Raw genomic sequence first — 23,987 nt, forward strand, 5'->3', positions numbered from 1 at the left:
TTTTTTGGCAAAGAAACAAAATCCAAAGGTTTCTTTCTCCCTAGCTTTATATAACACAGCAAAGAAGTCTTGAACGAAAGGAACTTATGCAAGATAAATATGTATCAAACTCACCATTACATTGTTAAGATTATAATGTTAAGTCCAGACAGTGAGATTTGTTTCTAGATTTGCCTTCAAAAGGCAAACGGAGAGCAGTGCCACACACTCTGCATTTACAAGTCCCTGGCAAGCGAGAGGCCCTGGGACTAGAGCACAGCTGGGGAGGGAAGGAGCTGGGGACAGGCTGCAGCTCCGGGGATCTAGGGGACAGCGGCCCCTGAACCTCCTCCCTCTGCAGCAGCCTGGTTGTTCGGCGGGTCAGCACCTAGTGCACTTGGTGCCTGGGACCTCTGGCCAACAAGGAAGCAGGAGATGCAGCTGGAGCCTTTCAGAAAGCTGCATTAACAAACTGCTCACCTAGGTAAATCACCTGGATTAAACATAAATCTCTTCCCACTCTGCTGCAAACTATTACCAGAGCATACATGGAAACATTCTCTTATAACTAACAGTTACAAACGCTGAAAACAAGAAATCTCAGTCCTGTCAAACTAGTTACAAACAGTAATTCAATGCTTCCTGCATTAGAGCTCCTTTACTTTGACTTTCGAACACAAATTTGGACACATGCTATCATGGAAAGAGAGAAGGCKAAAACAGTAATGTTGAACCATTCACATGGCAAGACCACCTGTGGGATTACATAAGAAAGCTCAGTGAGAAAAGCTTCTTAAACCACTTCACACTATTCTGTTTTGGGGAACAATTTGGATCAACCAGGAAGCACAGCAGCAATGCTCTGCAGCTAGGAAAGGACGGCCTGCAGGACTGTGGCAATCACCTTTAAAAAAGATAAATAGCACAATTTTTTGCGGTCATGTTTGCTGAGCTTCCAAATAGCCTGAAATTGTGTCAGAGTGTCCCAGTACATTTTAGAGAAGTGTTGACTTTGCAGAACGATTATACTGCAAAGTTAAATCTTGTATTGGTAATCAGTAGATATGGAAAACAAATCATGAATTCTCGAATGAGTCAGCCATCTCCGACCGCACTGTATTTGCTAAAGTTGCAGCCCACAGCTATCTACCCTGCCTGCCCAGCAGCTTCCAAGATATCGCAGGCTGCGGAGCTGCAGTTTAAGGCAAAGTCACCAGTTCTGACTTGCCCTAAAACACTGTGCTGTAAGTTGCAGTTGCTAAAGAGCTAGGACATTTGTGCAATAGTGCACAATCCCTGCCCATCAACTATTACATGTTAAGTTATCGCTATTTCTCAGTCAAGGACTTAACAGATGTAATTCTACACAGCGATAGCTTTATCTGCCAATAACCCCATGGCACCTCCAATCACGACAGTGCAATTACTTAATCTAACCTAGAGCAACTGCTATTTAAATGCAGTCTCTGCTTCACTCCTGCACATCATCTTCCCTTGGAAAAATGAATCGATACAATCTAAGATAAACGGCCGTGCTTCAACTCTGCATCCTACCTGCATGAACTGCATTTCTCAGAAKTTTAATCTTTCCTACTAAGTTTGCTTGTTATTTACTTTGGATCCAAGGTGGATTCTATGCATTACCAATAAATAATCAAAGTTTACATAAGCTTATTTAAARATATAATTTTTAAATCTGATGTACAACTATGTGCAGTAAATTGACATACATATTTGAAAATAAAAATATATTATTTGACACTAACAATTTGGACTTGAATGCCCAGTTTATCAATACATCCTGGTCGATTTTCATCTCAACAGGATACAGTGAACACAGTATCTGCCTCCTGAACATATTTGCCAAAACTCATTTATCACTCCAGTCTGCAATCAGCCTTTTCAGAAATAAGCTGTTATGAATGATATCAGATCTGATGTTGCAACTGAAGTTTTCTCTTAAAATTTGTTCTCTTTTGCATACAGGTAACAACATTCTTCTAGGGAAAGAAAAAATACATATAAATAAATTAAAGCCAGTGTGTTCTCTTTAAAGCCAGCTGCTCTCTGTTGGCGGGAAGGCCAGCGCGCACCTCCGGAGCACTGAAGCCAAGTCATTTCCGAAGCCGACATCCCAAGTGCAAGCCGAGACGAGCAGCGGGGCCCACAGCGGCCTGCCTTCATTTGCTGGCAGTTGTTTTTACCACTCCCCTGAAATGTCTTTAATGCAAAATGGCAGCCCTTGCGGAAGGGCGAAACCTGCTGGAAAGGCCCCTGAAGACCCATCTCCTCTTCCCTGTGAGGAAGATTTTAGGCTGCAGTTCTGCAGGCAGCCCAAACAGTCCTCTGCTAGTCCCCTCCCRCATTTCTACCCTCCCCGTGTCAGCCCTTGCAATCATGAGACCCTTCTATGAGTGATGCAAACCACTAACCCAACAGGAAAAAATATTTCTTTTCCCCATAACTTAATCCCTTTTTCTTTTTTTTTAGAAAAAGAAAAAAGAAATTTTCATCTTCATTTTAGTGAGCTAGAAGAGCTTGGAGATGCTGCCGAGGGTGGGAACACAGAGCTGGGAGCAAGACCAGCYCTTTCCTCAGAGACGTGGGCTCAGGCAGGGCTCCCGGACACACACCGTAAGCCATCAATGTCACCAAGAGGTGACTTGTTTCTTTTTAGAATTAATGGCTTAAACCACTCAGTAGTCATCAAGAATATGGGAAGTTAGAAAGAGATCTCTCAAGACAAATAATCTGAGAGAACTTCTGTAGCGGAATGCCTTTTTTTTTTTGGGGTAACTGAAAATGTAAAATTTAATAGGACTACCCGTGGACATCAAAATTGTGAGAAAATTCAGTTTGCAACAAAAGTAYTATAAATTTCATATCACTTACAAGCCCAGGTCCATTACTTTGTGAGGTGGAGGTAAATGCAACACTTCCCTGTTTCTACCAAAATTGTCACAGAGCATTTCACCAACAGGGAACACATCTCAGTGGCATTTTCCAACTTCAGAAACACCCTGAAGAAGGTATTAATTMTGAAAAAAGCTTAAAAGRAAAGATCTACTGAACATGTCTTTGCAGATCGCTGGTGTAAAACAGAGAGAGAGAGGAAAAACAACTACATCTTCACAAGGCTACTGCTGACAAATTCTGTTGTAAAGCGAGATAAAGGAATACAGATCACTGAAATAAATGTGTAACTACACCGAATTGAATTTTAAAAATCCTGCAAAACCCTGATCTTTAATAGCACTTACTCTTGCTTTAATAGCATTCAGTATTTAACTGTGGCACTGACCTTTGTTGGAAAAGGAAACTTTGATGGTTCTGTTTTGCATGGTGTGTGAATAGCAGTCAGTGGAGGAGGCCAAGAATGGGTCATCTCCTGCAGCCGAATCAGAGAGAAAAGCCGTTAACAACCTTAAAGCAGTCCAAAGATTTAAAGTTACAAATCTCATTCAAATTATAACTCTGCATCTCAAGTTTCAGCTTATTATTCACATTTCACTAAACTTTATATTCACATCTTAATTTCCCAAGTGTATAAAATTTGGCACTTCAACCTAAACCTTAAATTGTTATCCATGAAAACAAATAGTTAAGATGCAGTAACAAAGGAAGCAGAAAGACCTAAAATCAATAAAACTGGTTGGCCTGAACATAAACTGCAGTAGAAGTCAGAGAGTGTGAAAAGAGCATGTAGGATAAAGGGATAGAAAGAGGTCTGTTTCTTTCCTTCCTGTGGAAAGGGAAGCCTATACAATTTGGGAAGTAGCAGAAATCAAATGCCTGGGGTGGGAAAGAAAGAAAAGGCATCCTGTATTCCCCCAGAGCACCTCCAAGAAACATGGAGCACTGATGGTCACAGCAGACCGTCAGCTGTGCAAATGTTCAGGGAGAAATCTGATGCTTCCCTCGCAATAAAACACATCGGATGAGGTCATCATAGGAGGGGACGCAAGACTAGRGAAAATAGCCTGGGTAGAAAGTTGTCACCATCCAGAGAAGTTATGAGATCGTCAGAGCCGTACGGTGGTGGAAGAAATGGCTCATTCCAGTTGAGTAAAAGGGAAGTGACTTAAAGCAAAGGAAGGTTATGGGGTGTCCAGGAAGTGACGTGCCGGGCAATGCAAGCAGCAGCTCACAGCCAGGCCKGCAACTTGTGGACTTTTCCCCAGTCCACCTCCCTTAGAGGAGCAATAAAGGAAGCCTCGAACGCCTTGCAGTGGAGGTGACTGCAAGAGGCACCTTCCCGGGCAGAGTGCCTTCCACCTCCCCAGCAGCGGCTGCATTTTCAACAAACACATTATGAACAAAAGTCCAGAGAACTTACTTTTAGAATTTCATCCACACAACTCACATCACCAGAAGCTGATGCCTACAAATCAAAACTCAGGATTAATGTCTCTTAAAGCAAATGTTCTTTAAAAGATCCCAGAGGTTAAAAGCAGTTACAAACAAATTGCAGTACTTAGCATGATTCATGCAGGCTTCATACTGATACAAACAGACCTTGCTAATTCTTTTCAGCAACATTAACTCTAATAGCAGATAGATCCATATTTTTATGGCATGACTCACATTCAGTTATGAAAAGCAAATATATCAGATATATAAAACTGCCACAATAACCTCTTCCACTTCACTTGGCAGTTAGAGTGAACCTAGGTAGCCAGTGCTAGTAAGAATTTCTGGGGAGGGGCAGGAGGATCTTAACTTTCTGTCAGTTCCTGGAAGAAGCCACTGTTTGCCCTCGGAATTCAAATGCATGACAGTAAACACAAAGTAATGACATAGACTGTATTAAGAAGTAAAACATACATTACAGCTTACAAATAGAGAAGGCAATAGTTATGAAACTACGAMTTTCCTACACCCCTGACTGCTAAAAGCAGGAAGGAAGCAAAGTTACTGCACCTTTCACTGGGTCTGCATTAGCACRTCAAGGCTTTAGCAATGTGGAAATAAATTATTTCTGATTTGCCTTACAGTTTTTCTGGCTCTTATTTGTTCTTTATTAAAGTCCAAATTACAAMAGCTTTTCTCTGGTTTCCACCACTCCAGCAATTAATAGGAGATGCAATGGCATTACTTTTTATTAAGCAGACACATGGCCTCTAGGCAAACAGTTCTTCAGTCCATGCCCTGTTGACTCTAGAACTGCCAAACTCCTGRAAGTTGTTAAACCAATATAGTTTTGCATCCAACATATATGATTAAAAAAATCTGGCACCCATTCAGTTTGGTGTGCTTTGGGTCTGGCATCCTCATGTGCAGCCATCGCCACACACTGCCAAAGAAATTGATCTATGCAGACATAGCCCCACTAGGCTAACAAAACGYGGCCCACAGTAAAGACAAGATATGCAGGTAACTTGTCATCCTCGTGGATATCCTGCTATTTCACTAACTTCTAACTAGAGAAGGACTCTAGGAAAAGTAGCATCTCTAGGCTAAAATTAACCTTTCCTCAATAAAAATCATGGCATTCACGTGGAAGAAGCAGAAGGAAAAAATAAATTGATATTTGCACACTTCCCAAGCAAAACACAGGTTTTCACTGCTGAAGTGGAAGATATTTTGCTTTAACAAAAAGTAGCCTATTCACTAAAAACGACTTTCTGGTTAGTCTGGGATTTTAAGTTGTAAGATTCCAGGCTGAGGAGGCTTCACTAAAACCGAAACAGAGCAGTAAACCGGTAGCAACTTACATCCAGTGGCTGGGAGGGTATTTTCAGCTTGGTTAGGTGTGCTTTGCTGCTGGGCTTCAGCTCATTCACGCTGCTGCTATGAGTCTGACTACTGTAGTGTTCAGAGGATAACTTTGGTTCCATGGACTCCTGCCCATCCATTGGCCTTACATAAGCAGTGGGTTTTTGTAACATTGAATTAGACTTGGACATGAGGGAAGGTGGAAAAGACTGACTAGAGTGTTGTCCACTCGAAAATGAGGGTACACGGGAGGGAGAGTCCCAGCTGGCATCAGGATCCCGGGGGGATTTTGAGCGTTGATGTTCCTTGTTGTGATGATCGTTTCCATGAGATCTAGAATGGCTGGAGCTCAGCGAGGAAACAGCAGATGGTTTTCCAGGGCTGGAAGAACGGGATTTGGAGTGTTCTGATCCATGCTGGCTTTTTTTGCGGCTGCTGCTGCTACTGTACGAGTCACGGTCATGTCTCTGGCCACCACTGCTAGTGTTATTGCCACTGCCACGCTGGCTGCTGTGCCCGCTCTGCAACCCCGAGGACCGTTTCTGAGACTGGGAGGAAGTGCTAGGTGCTGGCCCTACGGGAGTCCATTTGCTGCTCTGGTGCGAGCTGGCATTGTGTCTCTGTTCACCAAAGAAACCTTGGGTTGATTTTTCCTCAGCTGTTGAKGGTACAGTCGGTTTGGGAAATCCAACAAGCTTTTGTAGCGATCTGTCTCCTATGAGATCCGTCATTTCATCGTAATTTCCAAGCATGCTCTGAATACGACTAGACAGTTTGTCTTCTTTGCTGGTCTGCGAAAATCATTTTTAAAAAGCAAATGCAAAACAGAGTTACAAAAGTCACAACTTCACTTTCAGTAGATTGACCTGACACAATTATTGCAGCTGACCTGAATTACATGTCTGAAATTACGGTTAACATCCATATCTTTTTTTGCTACTGTTTCCAATTCCTATTTCTAGTTTGGTTTTTAAGCTGTAACTTAACCCTCCTCAAACACAAAGAGCAGATGCACTTCAGCCACAGTCCTCCTTAGCCTTATGCTGACATCGAACAACTGAAAAACTGTATCAGCATTTCCCATACCAAAAAGCTGATCATTTCACTACATTAGGTATTTCAGCATTTAAAAATAAGCTCCTACTTGGAATATTCCATTTCTGGACTTACCCAAGTCTGGACTACATTGACTGTAGGTTAGAAAGATTGGCAGCAAGTTAAAAAACCCCCCCGAAAGCCATTTGCCATAAGACAAACAACAGTTTAAGTGTTTTAAGCCACTGTAGCAAGACAGAAGAAAACCAAAAGATTTTAGGGTTTCATTGCCTCWTTCCTGACTCCCTTCAAAGCAGGGAGTCCATCAGAAGCATTACTTCATATCTGCTGATAGAACTGGTTAGTAATCAACTGCCCATCCTTACTTCAAGTCCTGCTTAAATACTAGCTGACAAGAGAGTTGTGCTTTAAAAAAATCCTGTAAAAATTCATTGCATAAGATTTCTGCTACAAAAAAATGATTTTGTAAGAGGTGCATGAACTCACAACTTTGTACGGTTCAGCAAAGAGAGGAGAGTTAGGTGGAAAGGCCTCTTCACCCTGTTGAATTTCTTGATTTCGCCTTTCCCTTTCTTTCATACGCAGCACATTCCGGTCTTCACGGTTCATGTTGCTGCAAATAAAACAAGAGTTTTGATCACAGAGGGAAGCGAGGAGGACTGAAAGCAAAGGGCCAGCCCCCTGTACCTGCCTGGCCAGAATAACAAGCTCCATTCAGAACCCTCTTCTGACCTCACCTCCTCAAAACGGAGAAGGTCGCCCCATTTAAAAGTCTGGCCCCTAGAACAGCTGTAATCCACAATTTACAGACAATTTTCCATTTCTATTATTGATAATTTGATAATTTATGTAGTGATTTAAAAAAAAAACCCACACACAAAGTTCTCGAGCAAAATACTGTTCCAAAACATTTCACCTGCAGAATCGTTAAGACTATTTCAATCCATGCAGTTCACTGGCCATTCACTTCTAAAATTACCCTTTTTTTTCCTCTGCTCACTACCCCCACCCCAAAATGTTCCCAGTTTTGCTCTCTCATCCTCCACCCACTCAACACATGACTTCTGCTTTAAACTGGCTTTTATTTGTGTTCCTAATGCACCTCTCTTGGCATCCTTCCTCTACCATAATCCAACCTCAAGCTTTGATGTTGTTTCCAGGTCCCCCTAGCTCCCAAATGAAATTTTACTCAAAACAGTATTTCACTGAAGTTGGGGTAATACTGAACCTTTTGCCTTAGGCCATACAGAATTACCCTACTGAAAAACATGGATTAGGAACCTGGATGTCATCCCTCTCACACCCTGGTCTTGTTGCTTGACTTAGCAGCAGTATGTCAAATGGCAATGAGAAAAAGTAAGTTTTAAAAGAAATCCCCATTGAGTGTGATAAAATTCAGATTAGGACTTACATAAGTAAGCAAAAAAAAAAGATGATAAATCAGGTGGTTCTATCTTCATGTCAAGAGATTCATAAATTTGCTTTACTGATCTGCAAAAATATGGTGGGTGCTTTCAGAAAAGCAGTAGTGTCCTTGCACTCTGCAGCCCGAACTGGAAAAGCCATCTGCTCACAAAGTCATTTCTTGTTTTGAGACAACTGCCTGATTATTTTCAACATGTTTACAAAAACATTAATTTGGAAGCTGCGCAAAAACAGCTATTCCACTGCAAACAAGACTTGAACCTATCACTCATTTTTCTAATGCAAGCCTTCTCATCTTGAAATTATTTATTTTAACCTTATTTCTTATTCATTTGGCTTCATGTTGTCTACTAGCCTGAGTATAATGAAATTTAAGGGGATGCCAAAAAAAGAATAAATGCTCAATATAAATTTAAGTATTTCATTCTTTTAAGGCAACAGATAGCTGCACTTCCCTGCAGTATTTGCAATGTAAACAAAGTGCATGCCTTAGCATATGTTGATATGGAGCCTGTAACTTTTAACTTATATGTGAAAACGAAGTTTTTTCCTCTCCAGTCATGCTAAAACCAGCTGAACTACTSCAAGCACACACTGGTTCTGCTTATTGAGAGGGGAACTTTCACTGGGATGTGGCCAGCAAAATGTGAACTTGCTCCAGAAGCTTAAGAGCTATTTTTTTTTCAGATAGTACCCCAGTATGACCTGAATCTAAGTATGGGATTTAGTCACTGACACAATCAGATTTAATTGTAGACACTGATCAGTTAAAGTCACCTGGAGCAGGTCGAATCGATGGCTTTTTACTACTAAGGGCAAAGCATTAGGCAGGGAGCAGAAGTGCGCTCACCTACCTCAGAATAGCTATTTGTGTAGATATGCCAACACAGTCAATTAAATACAGCTGTACATCTACATGCTTATAACTTTTAATTAAAAGCTTTACATTAAGATTTTGTAAATAGAGGATTAAATATTAACAAAGAGATCTCTATTAGCTGTTACAGAGCTAGGCATCATCTTCCAAAACTCTATCAATATTTACTCCTGCTCTTTGGGGGAAGGAAACAAGTCGTGGCCACTTGGAACAAGGTTGTGCCTGGAAGGGCCTCTGGAGCAGGAACTCACCGAGATCAGAGCTGGAGTCCAACCAGTTACTGTGGCCCCAACAGTCAATGCCAATTAGTCGTCAGGAATATTATACCAGCTAAGTGGATTTTTTGCTACCCCTCACCAGCCTCGTGCAGTGCAGTAAAAGACAAAACATCGCTGCAGGTCGGCATTTAAACTCAATGGAGAGGGGGTTATTAGAGCCAGTAGCTCGGAGGGATCCCCGTTACGCTTGCTGCTTTCTGATCCTCTCCCTCTGTGGGCAGGGGTGTTTCAGGTGCCTACAGCAGGTACTGAGCTACTAAAATCCCACCGGCACCAGAAACATAAGCAGAGGAAGCCCTAGCTGGTGGTTTGGTGGGCTCTGAGCTCTGGCTGCAGACAACTTCGTAATTCTTATCTTGCACAGCCATGAAAAACAGCTGAATGAGCCCAAGCGCAGGAGCAGGATGCAGCAGAAGCACTTTGAGAAGCAAAGGACTATGGCACCTCTACCAAACCAGTATTGTTAGCAACTAATTTTGGTCAACAAACAGCACAAAGCTTTCAGAGGAAACCTGTCATCATAAACAGTTGCTTTAATACACCGTAAACAGGGAAAAGTGGTGATTCAAATGAAGTTTTTTGCCAGGCTTTGTTCCCTGCCCTCCAAAGCCGAGGGGATCCCGGTTCTGAGTCCTCACGTGTCCACGAGCACAGGGCTGGGCTGAGGCTTCTCCCACCCACGCRCAGGGCCCGAGGTGGCCCCGAGCAGGGACCCCTGTGCTCTCCTYTAGCTTCCAAAGGGGAAGAGGAAGAACTTAGGTTGTACCTGCTGCTATTAAGCGGATCCTGCYGAAAGTTCCCTTCTCCTCGTCCTCGGAGGCCTGGGCGAAAGCAGGAGCTCYCAGGAGGGGCAGAGCCAGGCTAAGGGCCACCAAACTACTGCCCCCGCCGCAAGGACCCGGTCACCTTAACTTCCACATCTGGGTAAGGAAAAATTCAAAGATTAAAAGAAAGGAGTAAACAGGCCAAAGGCACAGAGCAATACTGCCATTTTTGGGCACACAATCGTGGTGGGCTCGAGTCGTTCCTTGTGCCATACGGTCCCTGCCGCGCACACCTCCCCTGTCCGGCTCAACACCCCGCCGGAGGGAGGAGCAAGACGGAAACTCGTGCGGGAAGTTGGCACAAACTTGCGGTGCAAAATTCACTGTGTGTATTTTTCAATCAAAGAAACTGTTTTTAACCGCTGCTCTGAATATATTTAGCACACAAATCAGTTGAGCATCACTTACATCATCCACATCAGAAACAGTTTCCATCTTCTGATGAACCCCTATTTGGCATTTCCRTTCATCCTCAGGCCAAAGAGGGCCTGGCTCTGGCTGCAGTTTGCTCATGCAGCCACAACCTTGGACTTCACAAGCAGTTGTGAAACCCTCAAGCTGCTTCTGCCTCCCCGCAGCAGCCGCTGCCTTCCAGCCCTGCCCCTCAGGCACCTTTTGGGACGTGCTCCCCATTTGGTGCAAGAGGGGGAAGAAATCCCCAGTTGTACCAGCAGCATTGCCCTGCTGCGGCAGCCACACGCAGCCCCACGAGGCTCTTCTGTCCACGTCAGCGCAAACGCACCCACGCAAGAAACGTTAAGGGAGAAATTGAGGGAGAATCAGATAATCACCCCGGGACAAAAGAAAAAGTGATGCTCAAAAGCAGAATATGCTCTGCTGTTGCCAAGAGCTATATTTAATATTTATCAAAAGTGAAAGTCTTGAACTTTAGCTTTCTTTTTAAAAAAACCTAAAAAGTAAAATCAAGTAAAAATGTCAAACATTTCCTACCACTATGAGACAGCTTGGCACAAAAATAACCCAGACCATAAAAGCTTCTCTAGGTGAAGTTTAACAGATGATCAATGTCACAAATACACTATTTCTGTGAACTGGACACTGAATCTGCTGGCATACACTGGCAGACATAAAAGACACTTCAAAAATAAACTTAAGTTATTCTAGGTCTTTCCAAAAACACTATAAGCAAAAGCAGTCTTCACAAAGCTTTACAACACATTGAAATAAGCAACAAAACTAAGAAGAATTGACAGAAAATCCAAACCATTTTTACGTGATGAGAAACAGGAAAAAAACAGTCTCTAAAGACAGAAGCATTCCATTATATTTGCTTTCCTGGCACCTTCTGACACAAGGGCTGAAGTTTTCCGTCAGCTCGGATCAATACAGAAACAGGATTCTTTGTTGAGGGAGGGGTATTTACCTTGGGGTGGCTCCAACCACAAACTTTATCTGCTTCACAAATGTGAAGTTTGGCATAACAAAAACTTTCCAAAATTATAATTGAGTATCAATCAATCAGTTMATGGTTAGGCAGACCTGCACAGCAAGAGCACATACGTATCTGATAAGAAAACTTGAGCCATCCTAGATGTTTTGATGAGAAYGTAGGAGCTTTGGTTTGGTTGTTTTAACATAACTCCATCTCCAGCGGGGAGATGCCCCGGCTTTGCAAGGTTCCTTAGAAGGCCTGGGCAATGCAAGAGCAAAACAGGCACAAGAGATGCACCATTCACGTAAGCAGACACGTTTGTAGTATCCATCCATGCCGACCTTCACGCCAAGGACCGCGCCTGGCAGATCTCAGGAATGCAGATGAGCAGTTCTGGGCACGCTATAAGGGCGGCAGAACCTTAAGAACAGGAAGCCAGGAGCAGGCAGCRTGGGCGCTGCAGGAGGGCTGCCCCGCACGACGGGCCGGGTGCTGTGGGCGCCCATGGGCTCCAGGTGGACTCACTGCCGTGCCAAGCGCAACCCCCCAAGCTGTGACACCCTGCAAGGCCTCTGGCAATTCCTGCCTCGGCAGCCGGTTAATTCCAATGTCCTGGCCAAATGAAGGTGCCAGTAATTGCATCCCACTCTCCAGTTTTATCACCTAGATTCTCCCACTCACCCTCTACCTCCTTCGAAAAAAGGCAGACCTAAAGCTCTCAGTCCTGACTATTTGTCTCCTTTCTATCCCATTTATAGACTGGAAGAGTCCATAAATCTGCCAAGCTCTTGGAAAAAAAGCTCCCAGCTTCTCTCTCCCTGGAGAGTGGAGCTGCACACAGGSCATCAGCTTGAGACCCTCCTTGTTGTGCTGTCCCTACAGAAAAGATAGAAAAATATGGGAACCTAGTGACTCATGGCACAATTCCTGCTCGCTGCCTCGCTCTCAGCAGACCCAAACAGCAGCGGGAGAGATGATGCGGCTGCCCTTCTATCGGCCACAAAGCGGCTGGAGAGAGGGATGACTCGGGAGCAATGATGGGACTGACTCGCTAAGGAGAGGGGAATGTCTAAAATCTGAACACTATGGAACAGCCGAGGCGTCACCTGCAAAACCTGTCCTGTTCTGGGGTAGATAACCCCAACTTCAAGCCCAGGCTCGTGCTCCAGTAAGACCTGGGTGCACGAGGTGCTCGGTGGGCGCAGGCCCCGCGCTCCCCTCGGCGCTTTTGGCGCTGCCTCCCCCCGCGCTCGCCTTTGCTGCCTTTGTCTTGCAACACTACAGCTGTTTGCAGGGCTGTATTAGCAGGGCTGGGTTTCTTAACCAAGACAGGTACACTCTTCTTAATATAATTTAAAGCTGTGCTTCTGATGCCCCACATTTCAGGAAAAAAAAAATTGCCATCCACTGAAAACAAAGTTTAGTTTCTCATACAACTCTCAATTCAGCGCATTTCAACCCAATTCAGTTTGGGATTAGAACATTCTTCTCATCTTTTTGAATTCTCAAGACCAAGAATACTCCATAATGAAGTGCAGTGCAAAGACGTAACCACAAACACCGTTTTTACATGCAATTTTTTCATGTCCACACAGGCTAACCAAAGCATATGATAATACTGTTTCCCAACAATATTCTGCAGTTTAATTGGGCAGAAATTTAATAACTGATTCCTGTGCCTACATGTTCTTCTGTTTAAACTTTGAAGCCAAGACAATTGGTGTTTAAATTTTATTAAGCAATCGTTATTCAGACATCTAACATTAATCGGGCTATTACAGCTCTGACTTCCTCCCATTAATTTGCTTTCATAAAGGGCATCGTTGCGCTGGAGCCCTGTGAACTCCTTGGCATTGCCATTAGGGAAGGACTCACTTTGCAGAGACTCTCTGATAAGGATGTCTTGTGCGAGACTTCAAACAGTCTATTATGTTCTAATCAAGTCCCATCAACTATAAGATTAACTAGGAAAGGGAAATTCATGGCATTTCAAGGCTCACATCCTTCCCCTATTTCAACAAGGGTGCAGAAAAGCTAAGGAGGGAAAAAGATTTTCCCATGAATTATCTACACTTAACCACCACTTCCTCCAGTTTTGTGCAAAAATCACCCATCTGCACTTGCTCACAAGGCAGACATTTCTTAAGCTTGCTATTGCAACCAAGTTTAATGCATCCTGCTGGACCAGTGTACTAAAACACAGCTCAGGCTTTGAGATAACAACTAAGCTGCTGCATGAGGCGCTCAGCCCTTGGCAGGCATGTGGAGAGCAAGTTCTCTTCCACTCATGCAGATGTTTGAACACCAGCAACATCGGGGCCTCTTCCCTTCCCCGTGCAAACACAGCTTGTTTCGTAAACATGACTTCCATCTGATAGAGCTTCACAAGCCTCAGCAATAAAATATTTGGAGCTATTAATGCATCCTGTGTCCAGCTTCCCTGGGCGCCTAAAACAAAGGACAATTTTCTAATTTGAAGCAGCAGGAGGTTGTGGCCCCAAGCACCCTCCATTGCAAAGGCCCCGCCAGCTCCTGTCCCCATCCCCATCCCTGTCCTGGTTCCATGCACAGTCCTGCCCGGACAGGCAGTGGCACCAGCAGGGAGACCTGGCCAGCTTAAAAATACATGGGTTTGGGGGGCAGGTTTATTTTCAGTGCAAATTTATGATTGAATATATGCCATAGCCCCACTAGGCAGTCATATCAGCATCAGAGGGCAGGAAGGAGCAACCTTTAAAAAAGAAGAGAGAGAAAAAACAAACTCCTGGCATTAGCTTTATAGGTGGGCTTTGTCCGTAGCAGTTGGCAGGAAATACAGACTTGACCAATGTCACGCTTCTCCTCTTAAAGTTCCAACACTGAAAATATCAAGTTACGCGCTGCACTCGTGTGCCTACCTGCGCAGAACAAAGAAGGCAGCACTAAGGGGCATCCGTGCCCTTTGTGCAGCGGGCAGAGGGAGGGAGCAGCAGCTCTGTGCACAAACCAGGCCCGAGCGAGGTCCCGGGGGGCTGCAAGCGTGTCCGGCAGCCCAAGCTGCACAAGGGGGGCGGCGGGACCCCCAAACCGCAGCCCGTGGTAGCGCCGAGGGCCGAGCGCAGGCGCCGCTGCGGCGCTTTTGGAAAGCGGCTCCTTAGAGCCAGCCAAGAGCCAACGTCTCTGCCAGCAGACCGGGGCTTCAGCGTGCTGGAGGGTTTTCAGTTGTGAAAGTTGGTTGAGTCTACAGACTTTCTGAAATCTGGAATTTGGGCTGCCAGAAAACAGGAATTTTAATTCTCATTCCCAATTTCCTGCTCTGACTACTATCCAACAAGCTTACCAAATTCATTATTGCTTGCTAAACCTTTTAAGATTTGCAAAGCAAAAAATCTTGCAAGTGGGAAGTGACCAGAGCTACCTTCAGAGCTAGGCTGAAATTCAGCAGAAAAGCCACAAACACTAGTGCAAAAAAACAACCACCACCACCTTTCCTACTGCCCCTTCGTGACTTTGGTATTGGTATTTTACGTTTCCTGCTAGCAGATAACTGAGAAAAACTGGAAAAAAAMCCCAACTCTGCAACCACTGAGTATCAAACCACTTAACAAAGCATCAAGTGTTTCAGGAACACGGTTGGTAAATATTAATTTAGCCGCACCAACCCTTTTAATGAAAGCTCGGCTCTGCAGCAGCCRTGGCTGGCGCGCTGGCCGCCTGCCCAGCCGGGCGCCGCTCCGCGCTCCCCGTGCGGCCACCGACACCTCTCCCCTCTCCGTGGGGCTTCCTGGATTTGTTTTAGGGGGGTTGTTTTTTAAATTCTTACAGCTTTTTACCATCCCTTATATCTTATCTTTCGCTTCAGTATTTATAGTAAGAAAAACAAGTCTCCTGAAGGGCCTCTTTGCCTGGCTCCTCCCGCGTGTGGCTGGCAGCTCCACGTTCAGCACACAAGCGGTGCAGGGTCCTGCTCTGTAACATTGCCACTATCCCATTCCCCATGTGGGATGGCCGGGAATATGCTACAAGGCAAAGCAAAAGTGGCATTTTCAGGCGTTTCTCCAGCAGGCTGATACGATTTGGCCCCCAGCTCGTGTGGGGCCTCTCCCAGCCCACAAGCGCGACAGAGCTCTGCCACACACACATCCTGTCCCAAGACACTTCCGAGTCCTTCATAGTGCATCACATTACAGAAAAATGATATAAATTATCCTCCACACACCAGGGGTAACGCGCTCACTCCCGGCAGAAGKTCTGTGTTTGCTGGCCTAGGAAGAGTGCTGCATGGGCTGCTCAGACCTTTCTTCCTAATGTTTGTTTTTTAAATAGAACTTAAAAGATTTGACAGACAAAAAGAAGTGCAAAACTGATGATCCTAATGGCACTCAGCATATATCAATTTGTAAGTCAGCTGGTTATAGCTCCAATTACAAGCAGACAAGCTAGAYAAAGCTTGAACAAGTATGATTTAAAAATCAGCAAGACTCCATGAATCTTGCCAATAGAAAGGTTAGAGATTTTTTTTTCTAGCATGAAATAAAACACAAGCCACTTTAAAGAACTTGCCAAAACTCAGCTGAATTTCACTTARTGCCACACTTGGTGCCATAGGTGAGCTCAGAGCGCACAACTGCAGTCCAGGCAGACACTTCCACTCCCAACAGTTTATTCCAAGGCTTGAAGYGCTATCAGCAGATAAAGCTGCCTTCAAGTGCTACAAGGACAAAAAAGGCCTTGCATTCCCAAAGAGTTCAAAATACTGCAATAAGCAAAGTGGAGGGAGTCCTATGAAATCCTGGCTTAATTAATTCCTAATTACCATGGCACCCAGGTGCTCCAAGTGTGGAAAAGCAGCCCCGGCCAGGGCTGCTGTGTTTCTGTGTGCCAGGCAGCGGTGCTGGCACCGCAAGCTCTGCCCACTGGCGGTTCAGAGGCAGCTCCGTCTCACCAGCAACACCAGTGCAGGGGCCTGCCCTCTAATTCCTTTCAGCAGGTGGTCAGCCGGCACAAAGATTAWGTTTAATGAAGTGAAAAATGATCTGAGGCTCACATTATAAAATGAGCCATATGAAGACAATCTGTAATGATTGTGAGCAATGTGTAAGCTGTGATAATTTATTTTAAAGTGCATAAGCAGCATTTTTGCAGCTGAAGTGTTAAGAAGTGGGATGATCAAACAGTAACGAGGCAAAGGGGTCAGGGCTACAAGTGCCAASGGGAGTCACACGGGCACGTTAGCAAAGCGGACTCCCTTCTTCACTGCCTGAAAATACTTCATCATCCACTGCAAGTTGCTCGGTCTAAGTGTTACTGCCTTCAATGCTGAAAATAAACCCAATCACTGATGTGGTTAAAAAACAGTTTTCTCCCTGCAGCTGAAATTGGGTGAGAAATGTGCACATTTTAAAACCTGGAAGGACCTGGTGGCCAAACAAACTACTTCACTTCAGCTGTTTTGCCTTTCCTTGGCATCTGGCACACAGCACCTGCTTTCAATTGCTTTTGTGGGTTAATTGGATTCTACTTACCATCCCAGAGCATTATGATACAAGTTCAGATTAGTCATTTCCAATGTATGATTCACCACTTAGGTAAAAATAATCACTTAACAATGTTAGGCTGTACAATGGGTTAATAACAAAGCGCATGAATAAAGTAACGTCCTGCCAGTTGAAGCTCCCTCATTTTATCAGCCAATGAGATCCAGATTTTCTACTTATCTCCTCCTGAAGTGAAACCCACATTGAGAGTGTTTTTGACCAGCAGTAGTTTTTCAGTTTGTCAGTAAATCACGACTGAAAGAAGTATTTTAACATTCCTTTGACCAGACCCTGATAGTAAGAAGATGTGCTCATTTCTCCATCACTGTGTCAGCAAACAGAGAAAAGACCAAAAAAAAACAAAAAAAAAAAAAAAACAACAACAAAAAAAAAAGAAAGAGGATTTGTCAAAACAAACAAAAACAATCAAAAAGTCCAAAAAGTTATTTGGGCCAGTTAGGCAGGTGAAAAGGACCCTGCGAAAGCATCTTTAAATGTCAGTTGCACATGGATCTTGCTTCACTTACCCATAAAAGACTGTAATTTGTTTTCTTCACTAATAAATAAATAAATTAGGGGAACACGAAGAAAAAGGAAACAAGAAAAGTCTTTTCTTATGAGCTTATTAGTGATATATTAATTTAAGCTGAAGACTATTTGTTCAGACTCTTTCTTAGTAAAACATATTTCTGGTAATTATTGCCCAAAAAGTGTCACAGCAGAACCTCCTTACTTGTATTTTGTCCTCATTAATTGTAATTGGTGCTGATATTACAGGAGAAGTAATCACTGCTCTCAAAAAAGCCTTTTCACCCTTTATCTTTTAAAGCCAATCTATGCTGTAGTTTTCACCATGTTAGAACAAGGTTTTAATAGTTTCATGTTATGCTCATTAATTCTATTAGCAGCATAAGAATATAACTAAATGCAGCGGTCACCAAATTTCAGCAGCCAAATGCAACCAATACCCGTCAGGCAACCGAATGGGACGCACCTCACAGCAGATGTGATGTCTCACCCCGAGAAAACTACAAAAACCCACCCAAAACCAACAGAGGCAACAAGAACAATCAGCAAGCTCTTTATCCATATAGGATCATYCAGCATATTTTTATATATATTCTGTTGGGTTTTTGTATTCTTCTGGCTTACCCTCCCCTATAGACAAGATACTCCATTAACTGTTCCTCAGCCAAACTGTAGGGAAGTGTGGGCTCTTATCTCCTCATCCTACTTGCTTTCATGATTTGTGCACACCAAAACCTGATTAGAACCACGTAAGCACTTCCATCACTGAAATCTTTTTAACATCTCTTAGAAATTAAATTAATTGCAGAAACAAAAAAAAATGTGAATGTGACTCAGAGGAGGACAGTTGTGGCCAGCTGCTGAGCACTTGTAGTAACTTTAGCATAGATGGTCACACGTGTTGAAGTATATATTCAGTATTCTGAAGTAAACATTTATATAAATTATTCCAGACTATCAAAATAAATACTAATTACTCACTTAGAACTTGCAACAGTATTATGCTATGTAAAGTGCCTTCTACATTTTCTGCCTGTTGTTATTTCCTCTACACAGCCCTAAAACAAAGTCAGGGGGAACATCCAATACAAACATCTGCTCTGGCAAATAAAGCCACAACTGGCTCCCCGATTTTCTGATGCCGGAGGATCTGCTAGGCTTACCCTGCCTTACCTGGGCTTTAGGATGCTGGGATGTTTATCTAGGAAGATACACCTGGCCACAGACAGGTGCCCTGCACCTTGGGATCCGTACACCACGTGCAGCTACAAGAGCAGCCAGACCACCTCTCACATATAATTATTGGCTTCTGCATTTGAAATCCACCGCCAGGGAAGGGAGSGAAGGGAGGGAAGCAGGACCAATCTCACACTTGGGGATGCTCCTTGACCCCCCAGCACCTCCAGGGCTCGTCCTGCTCTGACCCCTCACACTGGATGTAAGGACACTCCTCGTGTAACCCAGGACAGCAGGAGATGATGCACGTGGACAAGGCAAGAGGACAGGAACTCACAGCAGGACCATCGGCAAGAGCAGAGGCAGGGAACAAGGAGCTGGGATCCAGACAGCGTAAGGGTAGAAATGGTGAGATTGGAAAAAACTGCAGCCTAAGACATGGTTCCTAAGTGCAACAGGGATCAAACAGCACAGAGGCAGCTACAAGTTAATTCTGCTTGAAATACAGGCATAACCATCCAGTTAACTGCACTGCACAGGGAGAAGTCACTTGGAAAGTGAGATACATGTTTTAGTTTCCACTTCTCATTTTCACTAATTTAGAGCGCCAGGCATTGCTCCAATAGATGACACCTGATCACTAAAAGAGGCCACTCTGCAAGAGAAACATACGGGGCTTGTTAAAACAAAGTTAAAGCACCATCTCTTAGAAAGGTTAGTAGTGACCATAACCATTTGCAGCATTCAGAGCAGGCATCAAACAATGCCCATGATGTATGGTTGAATTATAGYGAGCTACTAAGTATTTACTTCTGTCTCCAGGAGACTACAAAGTTGCAGCCTATTGAAACCCAGATGCCTCTTCCCTTGTGGCACCATATTCAGTAAAAGTTACTGAGTTTAAAGCACGGAGTTCAGGGATCCCTTTCCTGACACCCTTTCCAACCACAGCACATCTGTTACGATGAGTTTACAAAGGAGTGCATACATTCCCAGTAATTCCCTTCTGTCCCTCCACTAACAAGTCACTGAATTAAAAAGCTAAGGGAAGTCTAAAGTCCAGGCCATAGAAAAAGTATCTTAAAGCCTTTTTTTTTTTTTTTTTTTTTTTCCTCCTTTGTAATGGGCAAAACATTACAAGCAAACATTGCTTTTATGACCCCCAAATGGTAAAGACAGATAGACAGAGCGGCAGAACTATTAGCTCTATGAATTTGGGGAGGTCAAGAAATCTGTCCCAAAAAAATGGCCCTTACAGTATTTCACCATTAGTTAGAGTATTCTATATTTAGTTAATTATAAATCATGAAGAAGCAACATATTTGGTATTTAGGTTGCCAATAAAAGTTATGACAAGAATAAAATATAAAATGAGCTATAATAAACAGGGATGAATAAAAGGGGATGTGAGGAGGGTATCTAGTGATTGGTACCAAGCTTCAAGAGGAAGAGGGGCAGGCAAAGCTGCACCTTGTAAGAAACCTGCTAAAAGGAGAAACTAACACAAGTTTTCAGGGCAAAAACACTCATTCAGTGTTTGTACTGCACAAAACATAAAAATATCCTATTTTTCTGTTGGTACCTGACACTGCTGCTACATTCATCAGCAAAATAATTAACAAATTGTGTAAGAACAAGAGACATAACATCTTAGAGAACAATATGCTCGGGAAAAAAAATATAGTTTACTAGAGCAGGGGAAAGGGAGGTTTGAAGCACGAAGCTGGAGAAATAAACTTGGAGAGCAGTAAGCGCGAGGGCGCCCGGGGAGGCGGCAGGCCCCAAGGCAGGCGCTACGACAGCCCAACGGGAAAAAGGAATTTTGGACTGCGCGAACGGCGCCGGCACCGACCCAGGGACGGGATCCTGCTGGAGGCAGCTGGGCTGGGCACCTCTGCACGGCACGGGCAGCATCACACTGACTTCTGAGAAGAGACACGGCCAGCGATGGGAAAGCATAATTCCAGAGGAATTCATACAGCTAAAGGGCTACAATAAAAATAAATCTGGGATAGAACCGGAGAAAAATAGCCAGTATGAAAGCAGCAGTACTTTAAAAACTTAGGCTGACTAAACTCAAGAGAAAAGCTCTATGAGAGAAGGAAGCACTACCCTGTACAGTTATATTTCTTAAGCAGTGACAGAAACCCTATCATTTCACAAGGTTAAGCGCATCTTGTTAGTCATTAGAGGCTCTAGAGAAGGAACCATCTTGCAAGAGAAGAATAACTGCCAGATAAGATCTTTCATCTTTAGTTTTGCAATTCTATGACTGCAATTTGTTATTTTGTATTTTAATACAGTTAGCAATATATTTTACATACATTTTACATTGCTCTAGCTACGYGCAACCTGTTAAAGTTTCCTGACTCATCTCCAGAGAGGCCCCCTTCACCACAGCATCTCTCCAGACCCTGCAACTCGGAATAGTCCCTGCTTAAGCACAGGTGACACTGCTTCTTTCTTGAGAGAGCCCAAGGAAGACACAGAAATCAAATGCTGTGGAGAAGAGAGGTGGACTCAGGTTATTCCTTGGCCTACACTGAAGCCACCTGTGAGACTAGAGTACCTCAGTGGAAGAGAAATATGCCTGTAGAACAAACCACATGTGAGTAACAATCTGAAATGGTGCGACTGAGAACAATTACTGCAGAAGAGAAACCTCAGAGCCACTAAAGCCTCAAGGTTGTTTTCACATCCTCAGACAGGTAGACTCCAGATATGTACGACTAACTTTCCTCCCAGCTCTGCACACACGTTGCCGCAGACAGACGAGGCCTCTTGGAAGGCAGTGGAGTTTTTCCACGTCCTCTGCAACACTGCCAAGATCTACCCAAAGGGCAGCTACTAATTTCATGTCTTTACTCTCAAGACTAGGCTCAGACGCATACATCACCCATTAACACTTCTTCCTCTACACTGCAGCTTTCTGTTGACCTAAGCAAAAAATAAGAGTAGGAAACATTAAAAAAACATACAAGACAGGAGGAGGAGTGTAAAAGACAGAAACATAGGAAAGAGAAGCAATTATGGCAACTGCTGTCAGCACAGAAAACACGGGATAGGGAAGGCGTTTCATCACCCATCATTTGCTTGCAGAGTCCCCTGTCTGCCCCAAAAGCTGCSGCAAAGTGCTCCCTCCCACAGTAGGGCACAAGCCATGTATGTCCCTGGTCACATCTAACACCCAGGAGCAACCGCTGGGGAAAACGGAGCAGAGCGGCCRGGCCGGCAGCTGCGAGTGAGGGAAAGAGGGAAAAACTAAAGGAACGCAGGCCAACTTTCTGTCCACCAGCTCTGAAGTTACTGTATGTTCCCACTGCAACATATTTCGATTAAAATCCCTCCAAATGCAAACCKCATAGCTTTTAAAGATAAAATACAGAGGCTTTTTCATTACATAGCTGGACAATAACTATACATAAGCATGCACTTACTGTAGCTTACTAAAAAGAAAATCTACATGTTATGGGATATTTCACCAAAGTTGTCAAGTTCTGTTAAGTCCAGGTCATTACAACTGGGAGGAATGCAAAGCAACTATACGTAGATGTCATCTTTTCAGTGACTTTTTTGCTGTGTGGTTTCTTGCACAAAACTTGGGAAAACAAAACCAAACAAACAAGCTACCCTGTGCACTCATTTTCTCTCTTATAGTGTACACGAGAAAGGTGGCAAAATGAGAACTGTACATGAGAAAGGTGGCAAAATGAGAACTGGAAAGATCTTTAAAGAAAACTGTAGGGAATTGAAACCATTTCTGAGACTGGAGTTGAAATTTACTCTGTTCTTTTATGTCTGGCAAAACAGCTCAAAAGGAAAGAATTTGCTCTTGTACAAAGGTATCAACATGTTGCTCAGAGGCTAGGAAATCATAACTGAGTAACAAAACTGCTATGTCAATAAAGCCAATATATTAATAAYGCCTGCTAGGAAAAATGCATTTCCTGTTAATGACCAATAAATAAATAAATAAAAGCTGCAGAATTATCACTACAAGCGTGACATACCTCYGTGCCAGCCCGGCACACATTTAGGGCCTGCCCTACGTGTGTGAGCGCACACTTGCAGGAATCACACCTCGCTGAGGCAGAGGACACAAGAGCAACCGCAGCTTTAATAACGTTGCTCTCATCACACAAGATACTAAATGACAAACCGAGTTTCCAACCACTCCTTCAAATCACTTGACTGGACCTTATTTCACAATAACGCCCCGGGCTCCATGGCAATCCATCTCAGGGATTTAAGGGAAGTATCCAGAAGTTCTAGAGAAACKCAGGAAATCAGAAACACACTCGTGAGAAGCGCAACGACCAGCAGGGATTTGAAAACAACACCGTGAAAAATAAAGGTAGATGGTTGAAGAGAACGAAGTRGTTTCAAAGGCACAGTGCCGGGCTAGGTGCCCGCTGGGCTCACGGCAGARCGCGAGGGGAGGCGGCGCTCACCGCCCTGCAACCGTGAACGTTCGAGAGCACCGCAGGCTTCACACACAGTGACCGAYGGAGCCGGGGGCCCGGCGGGGCTGGGACAGGGCAGCCCGGGCTCGCCAAGCGGAACTGTCTTTGCATCGGGACAACAGGTTTTCAGGCTGTACCTGAGGTATAAACGTTGGATTGAAAAGCTATTGTAAGTGCACAAAGGACAAGTTTCAAAGCGTTTCTGGGCTCGTGAAGAGAGGGACCCATCCTCCTTCACTCAAGGAACCGAAGACGCTGCTGTCTGGGCTACCAAACCCAACTCTTGGCCACGGACGATTTACATAACGGCCACGCGCTCGAGGGATGCGTCGGCAGCCGGGGCGGCCTCCGCGCTGCCGGTCCCACGCGCGGGGCCAGGGCCGCGGCCGCCCCCGAGCAGCCTCRGCGGCAGGGGCCGAGCAGGAAGGAACAAAGCCCTGACGCCCATGAGAGGGACGGGATTAAACTCGGCGGCCGCGGGAAGGCGCCGCGCCGGCCCCGCGGGCCGCTCTTCCCGCAGGTGCCGCGGGGGCTTCGCCTCCCTGAGGAGCGGGGGCTGCTGCGGGCCGGGCCGGACCAGACCGGACTGGGCCAGGCCGGGCCGGGCCGCCCCCCTTCCTCCTCCTCCTCCTCCTCCTCCTCCTCCTCTCGGCCCGGCCCGCCGAGGCCGCCCCGCTCTGCGCACGGGCCGCGTCTCACCTGGGCTCCCGCTGCTAGGCCCGCACCATGTCCCGGCTGCGCCACGGGCGGCAGGAGC

At 44.7% G+C, this 23,987-nt stretch overlaps 1 protein-coding gene across 1 annotated transcript in view; it reads right to left on the reverse strand.

The window, feature by feature from the left end:
* AFF4 (AF4/FMR2 family member 4) overlaps positions 1–10,218 on the reverse strand; it is a 29,982-nt gene extending 19,764 nt beyond the window's left edge. Inside the window, exons 1-5 of the mRNA XM_026045762.1 lie at positions 10,097–10,218; positions 7,237–7,363; positions 5,694–6,485; positions 4,316–4,360; positions 3,281–3,367 (exon numbers count right to left, since the gene is read on the reverse strand). Coding sequence (XP_025901547.1) covers positions 3,281–3,367; positions 4,316–4,360; positions 5,694–6,485; positions 7,237–7,359 — 1,047 coding nt within the window. The 5' untranslated portion in view covers positions 7,360–7,363; positions 10,097–10,218. The remainder of the gene's footprint in view (positions 1–3,280; positions 3,368–4,315; positions 4,361–5,693; positions 6,486–7,236; positions 7,364–10,096) is intronic.
* Positions 10,219–23,987: the final 13,769 nt, after the last annotated feature.

Source organism: Nothoprocta perdicaria, unplaced genomic scaffold, assembly GCF_003342845.1.
Source record: "Nothoprocta perdicaria isolate Ctin4 unplaced genomic scaffold, notPer1 scaffold_107, whole genome shotgun sequence".
Taxonomy (NCBI): Eukaryota; Metazoa; Chordata; class Aves; order Tinamiformes; family Tinamidae; genus Nothoprocta; species Nothoprocta perdicaria.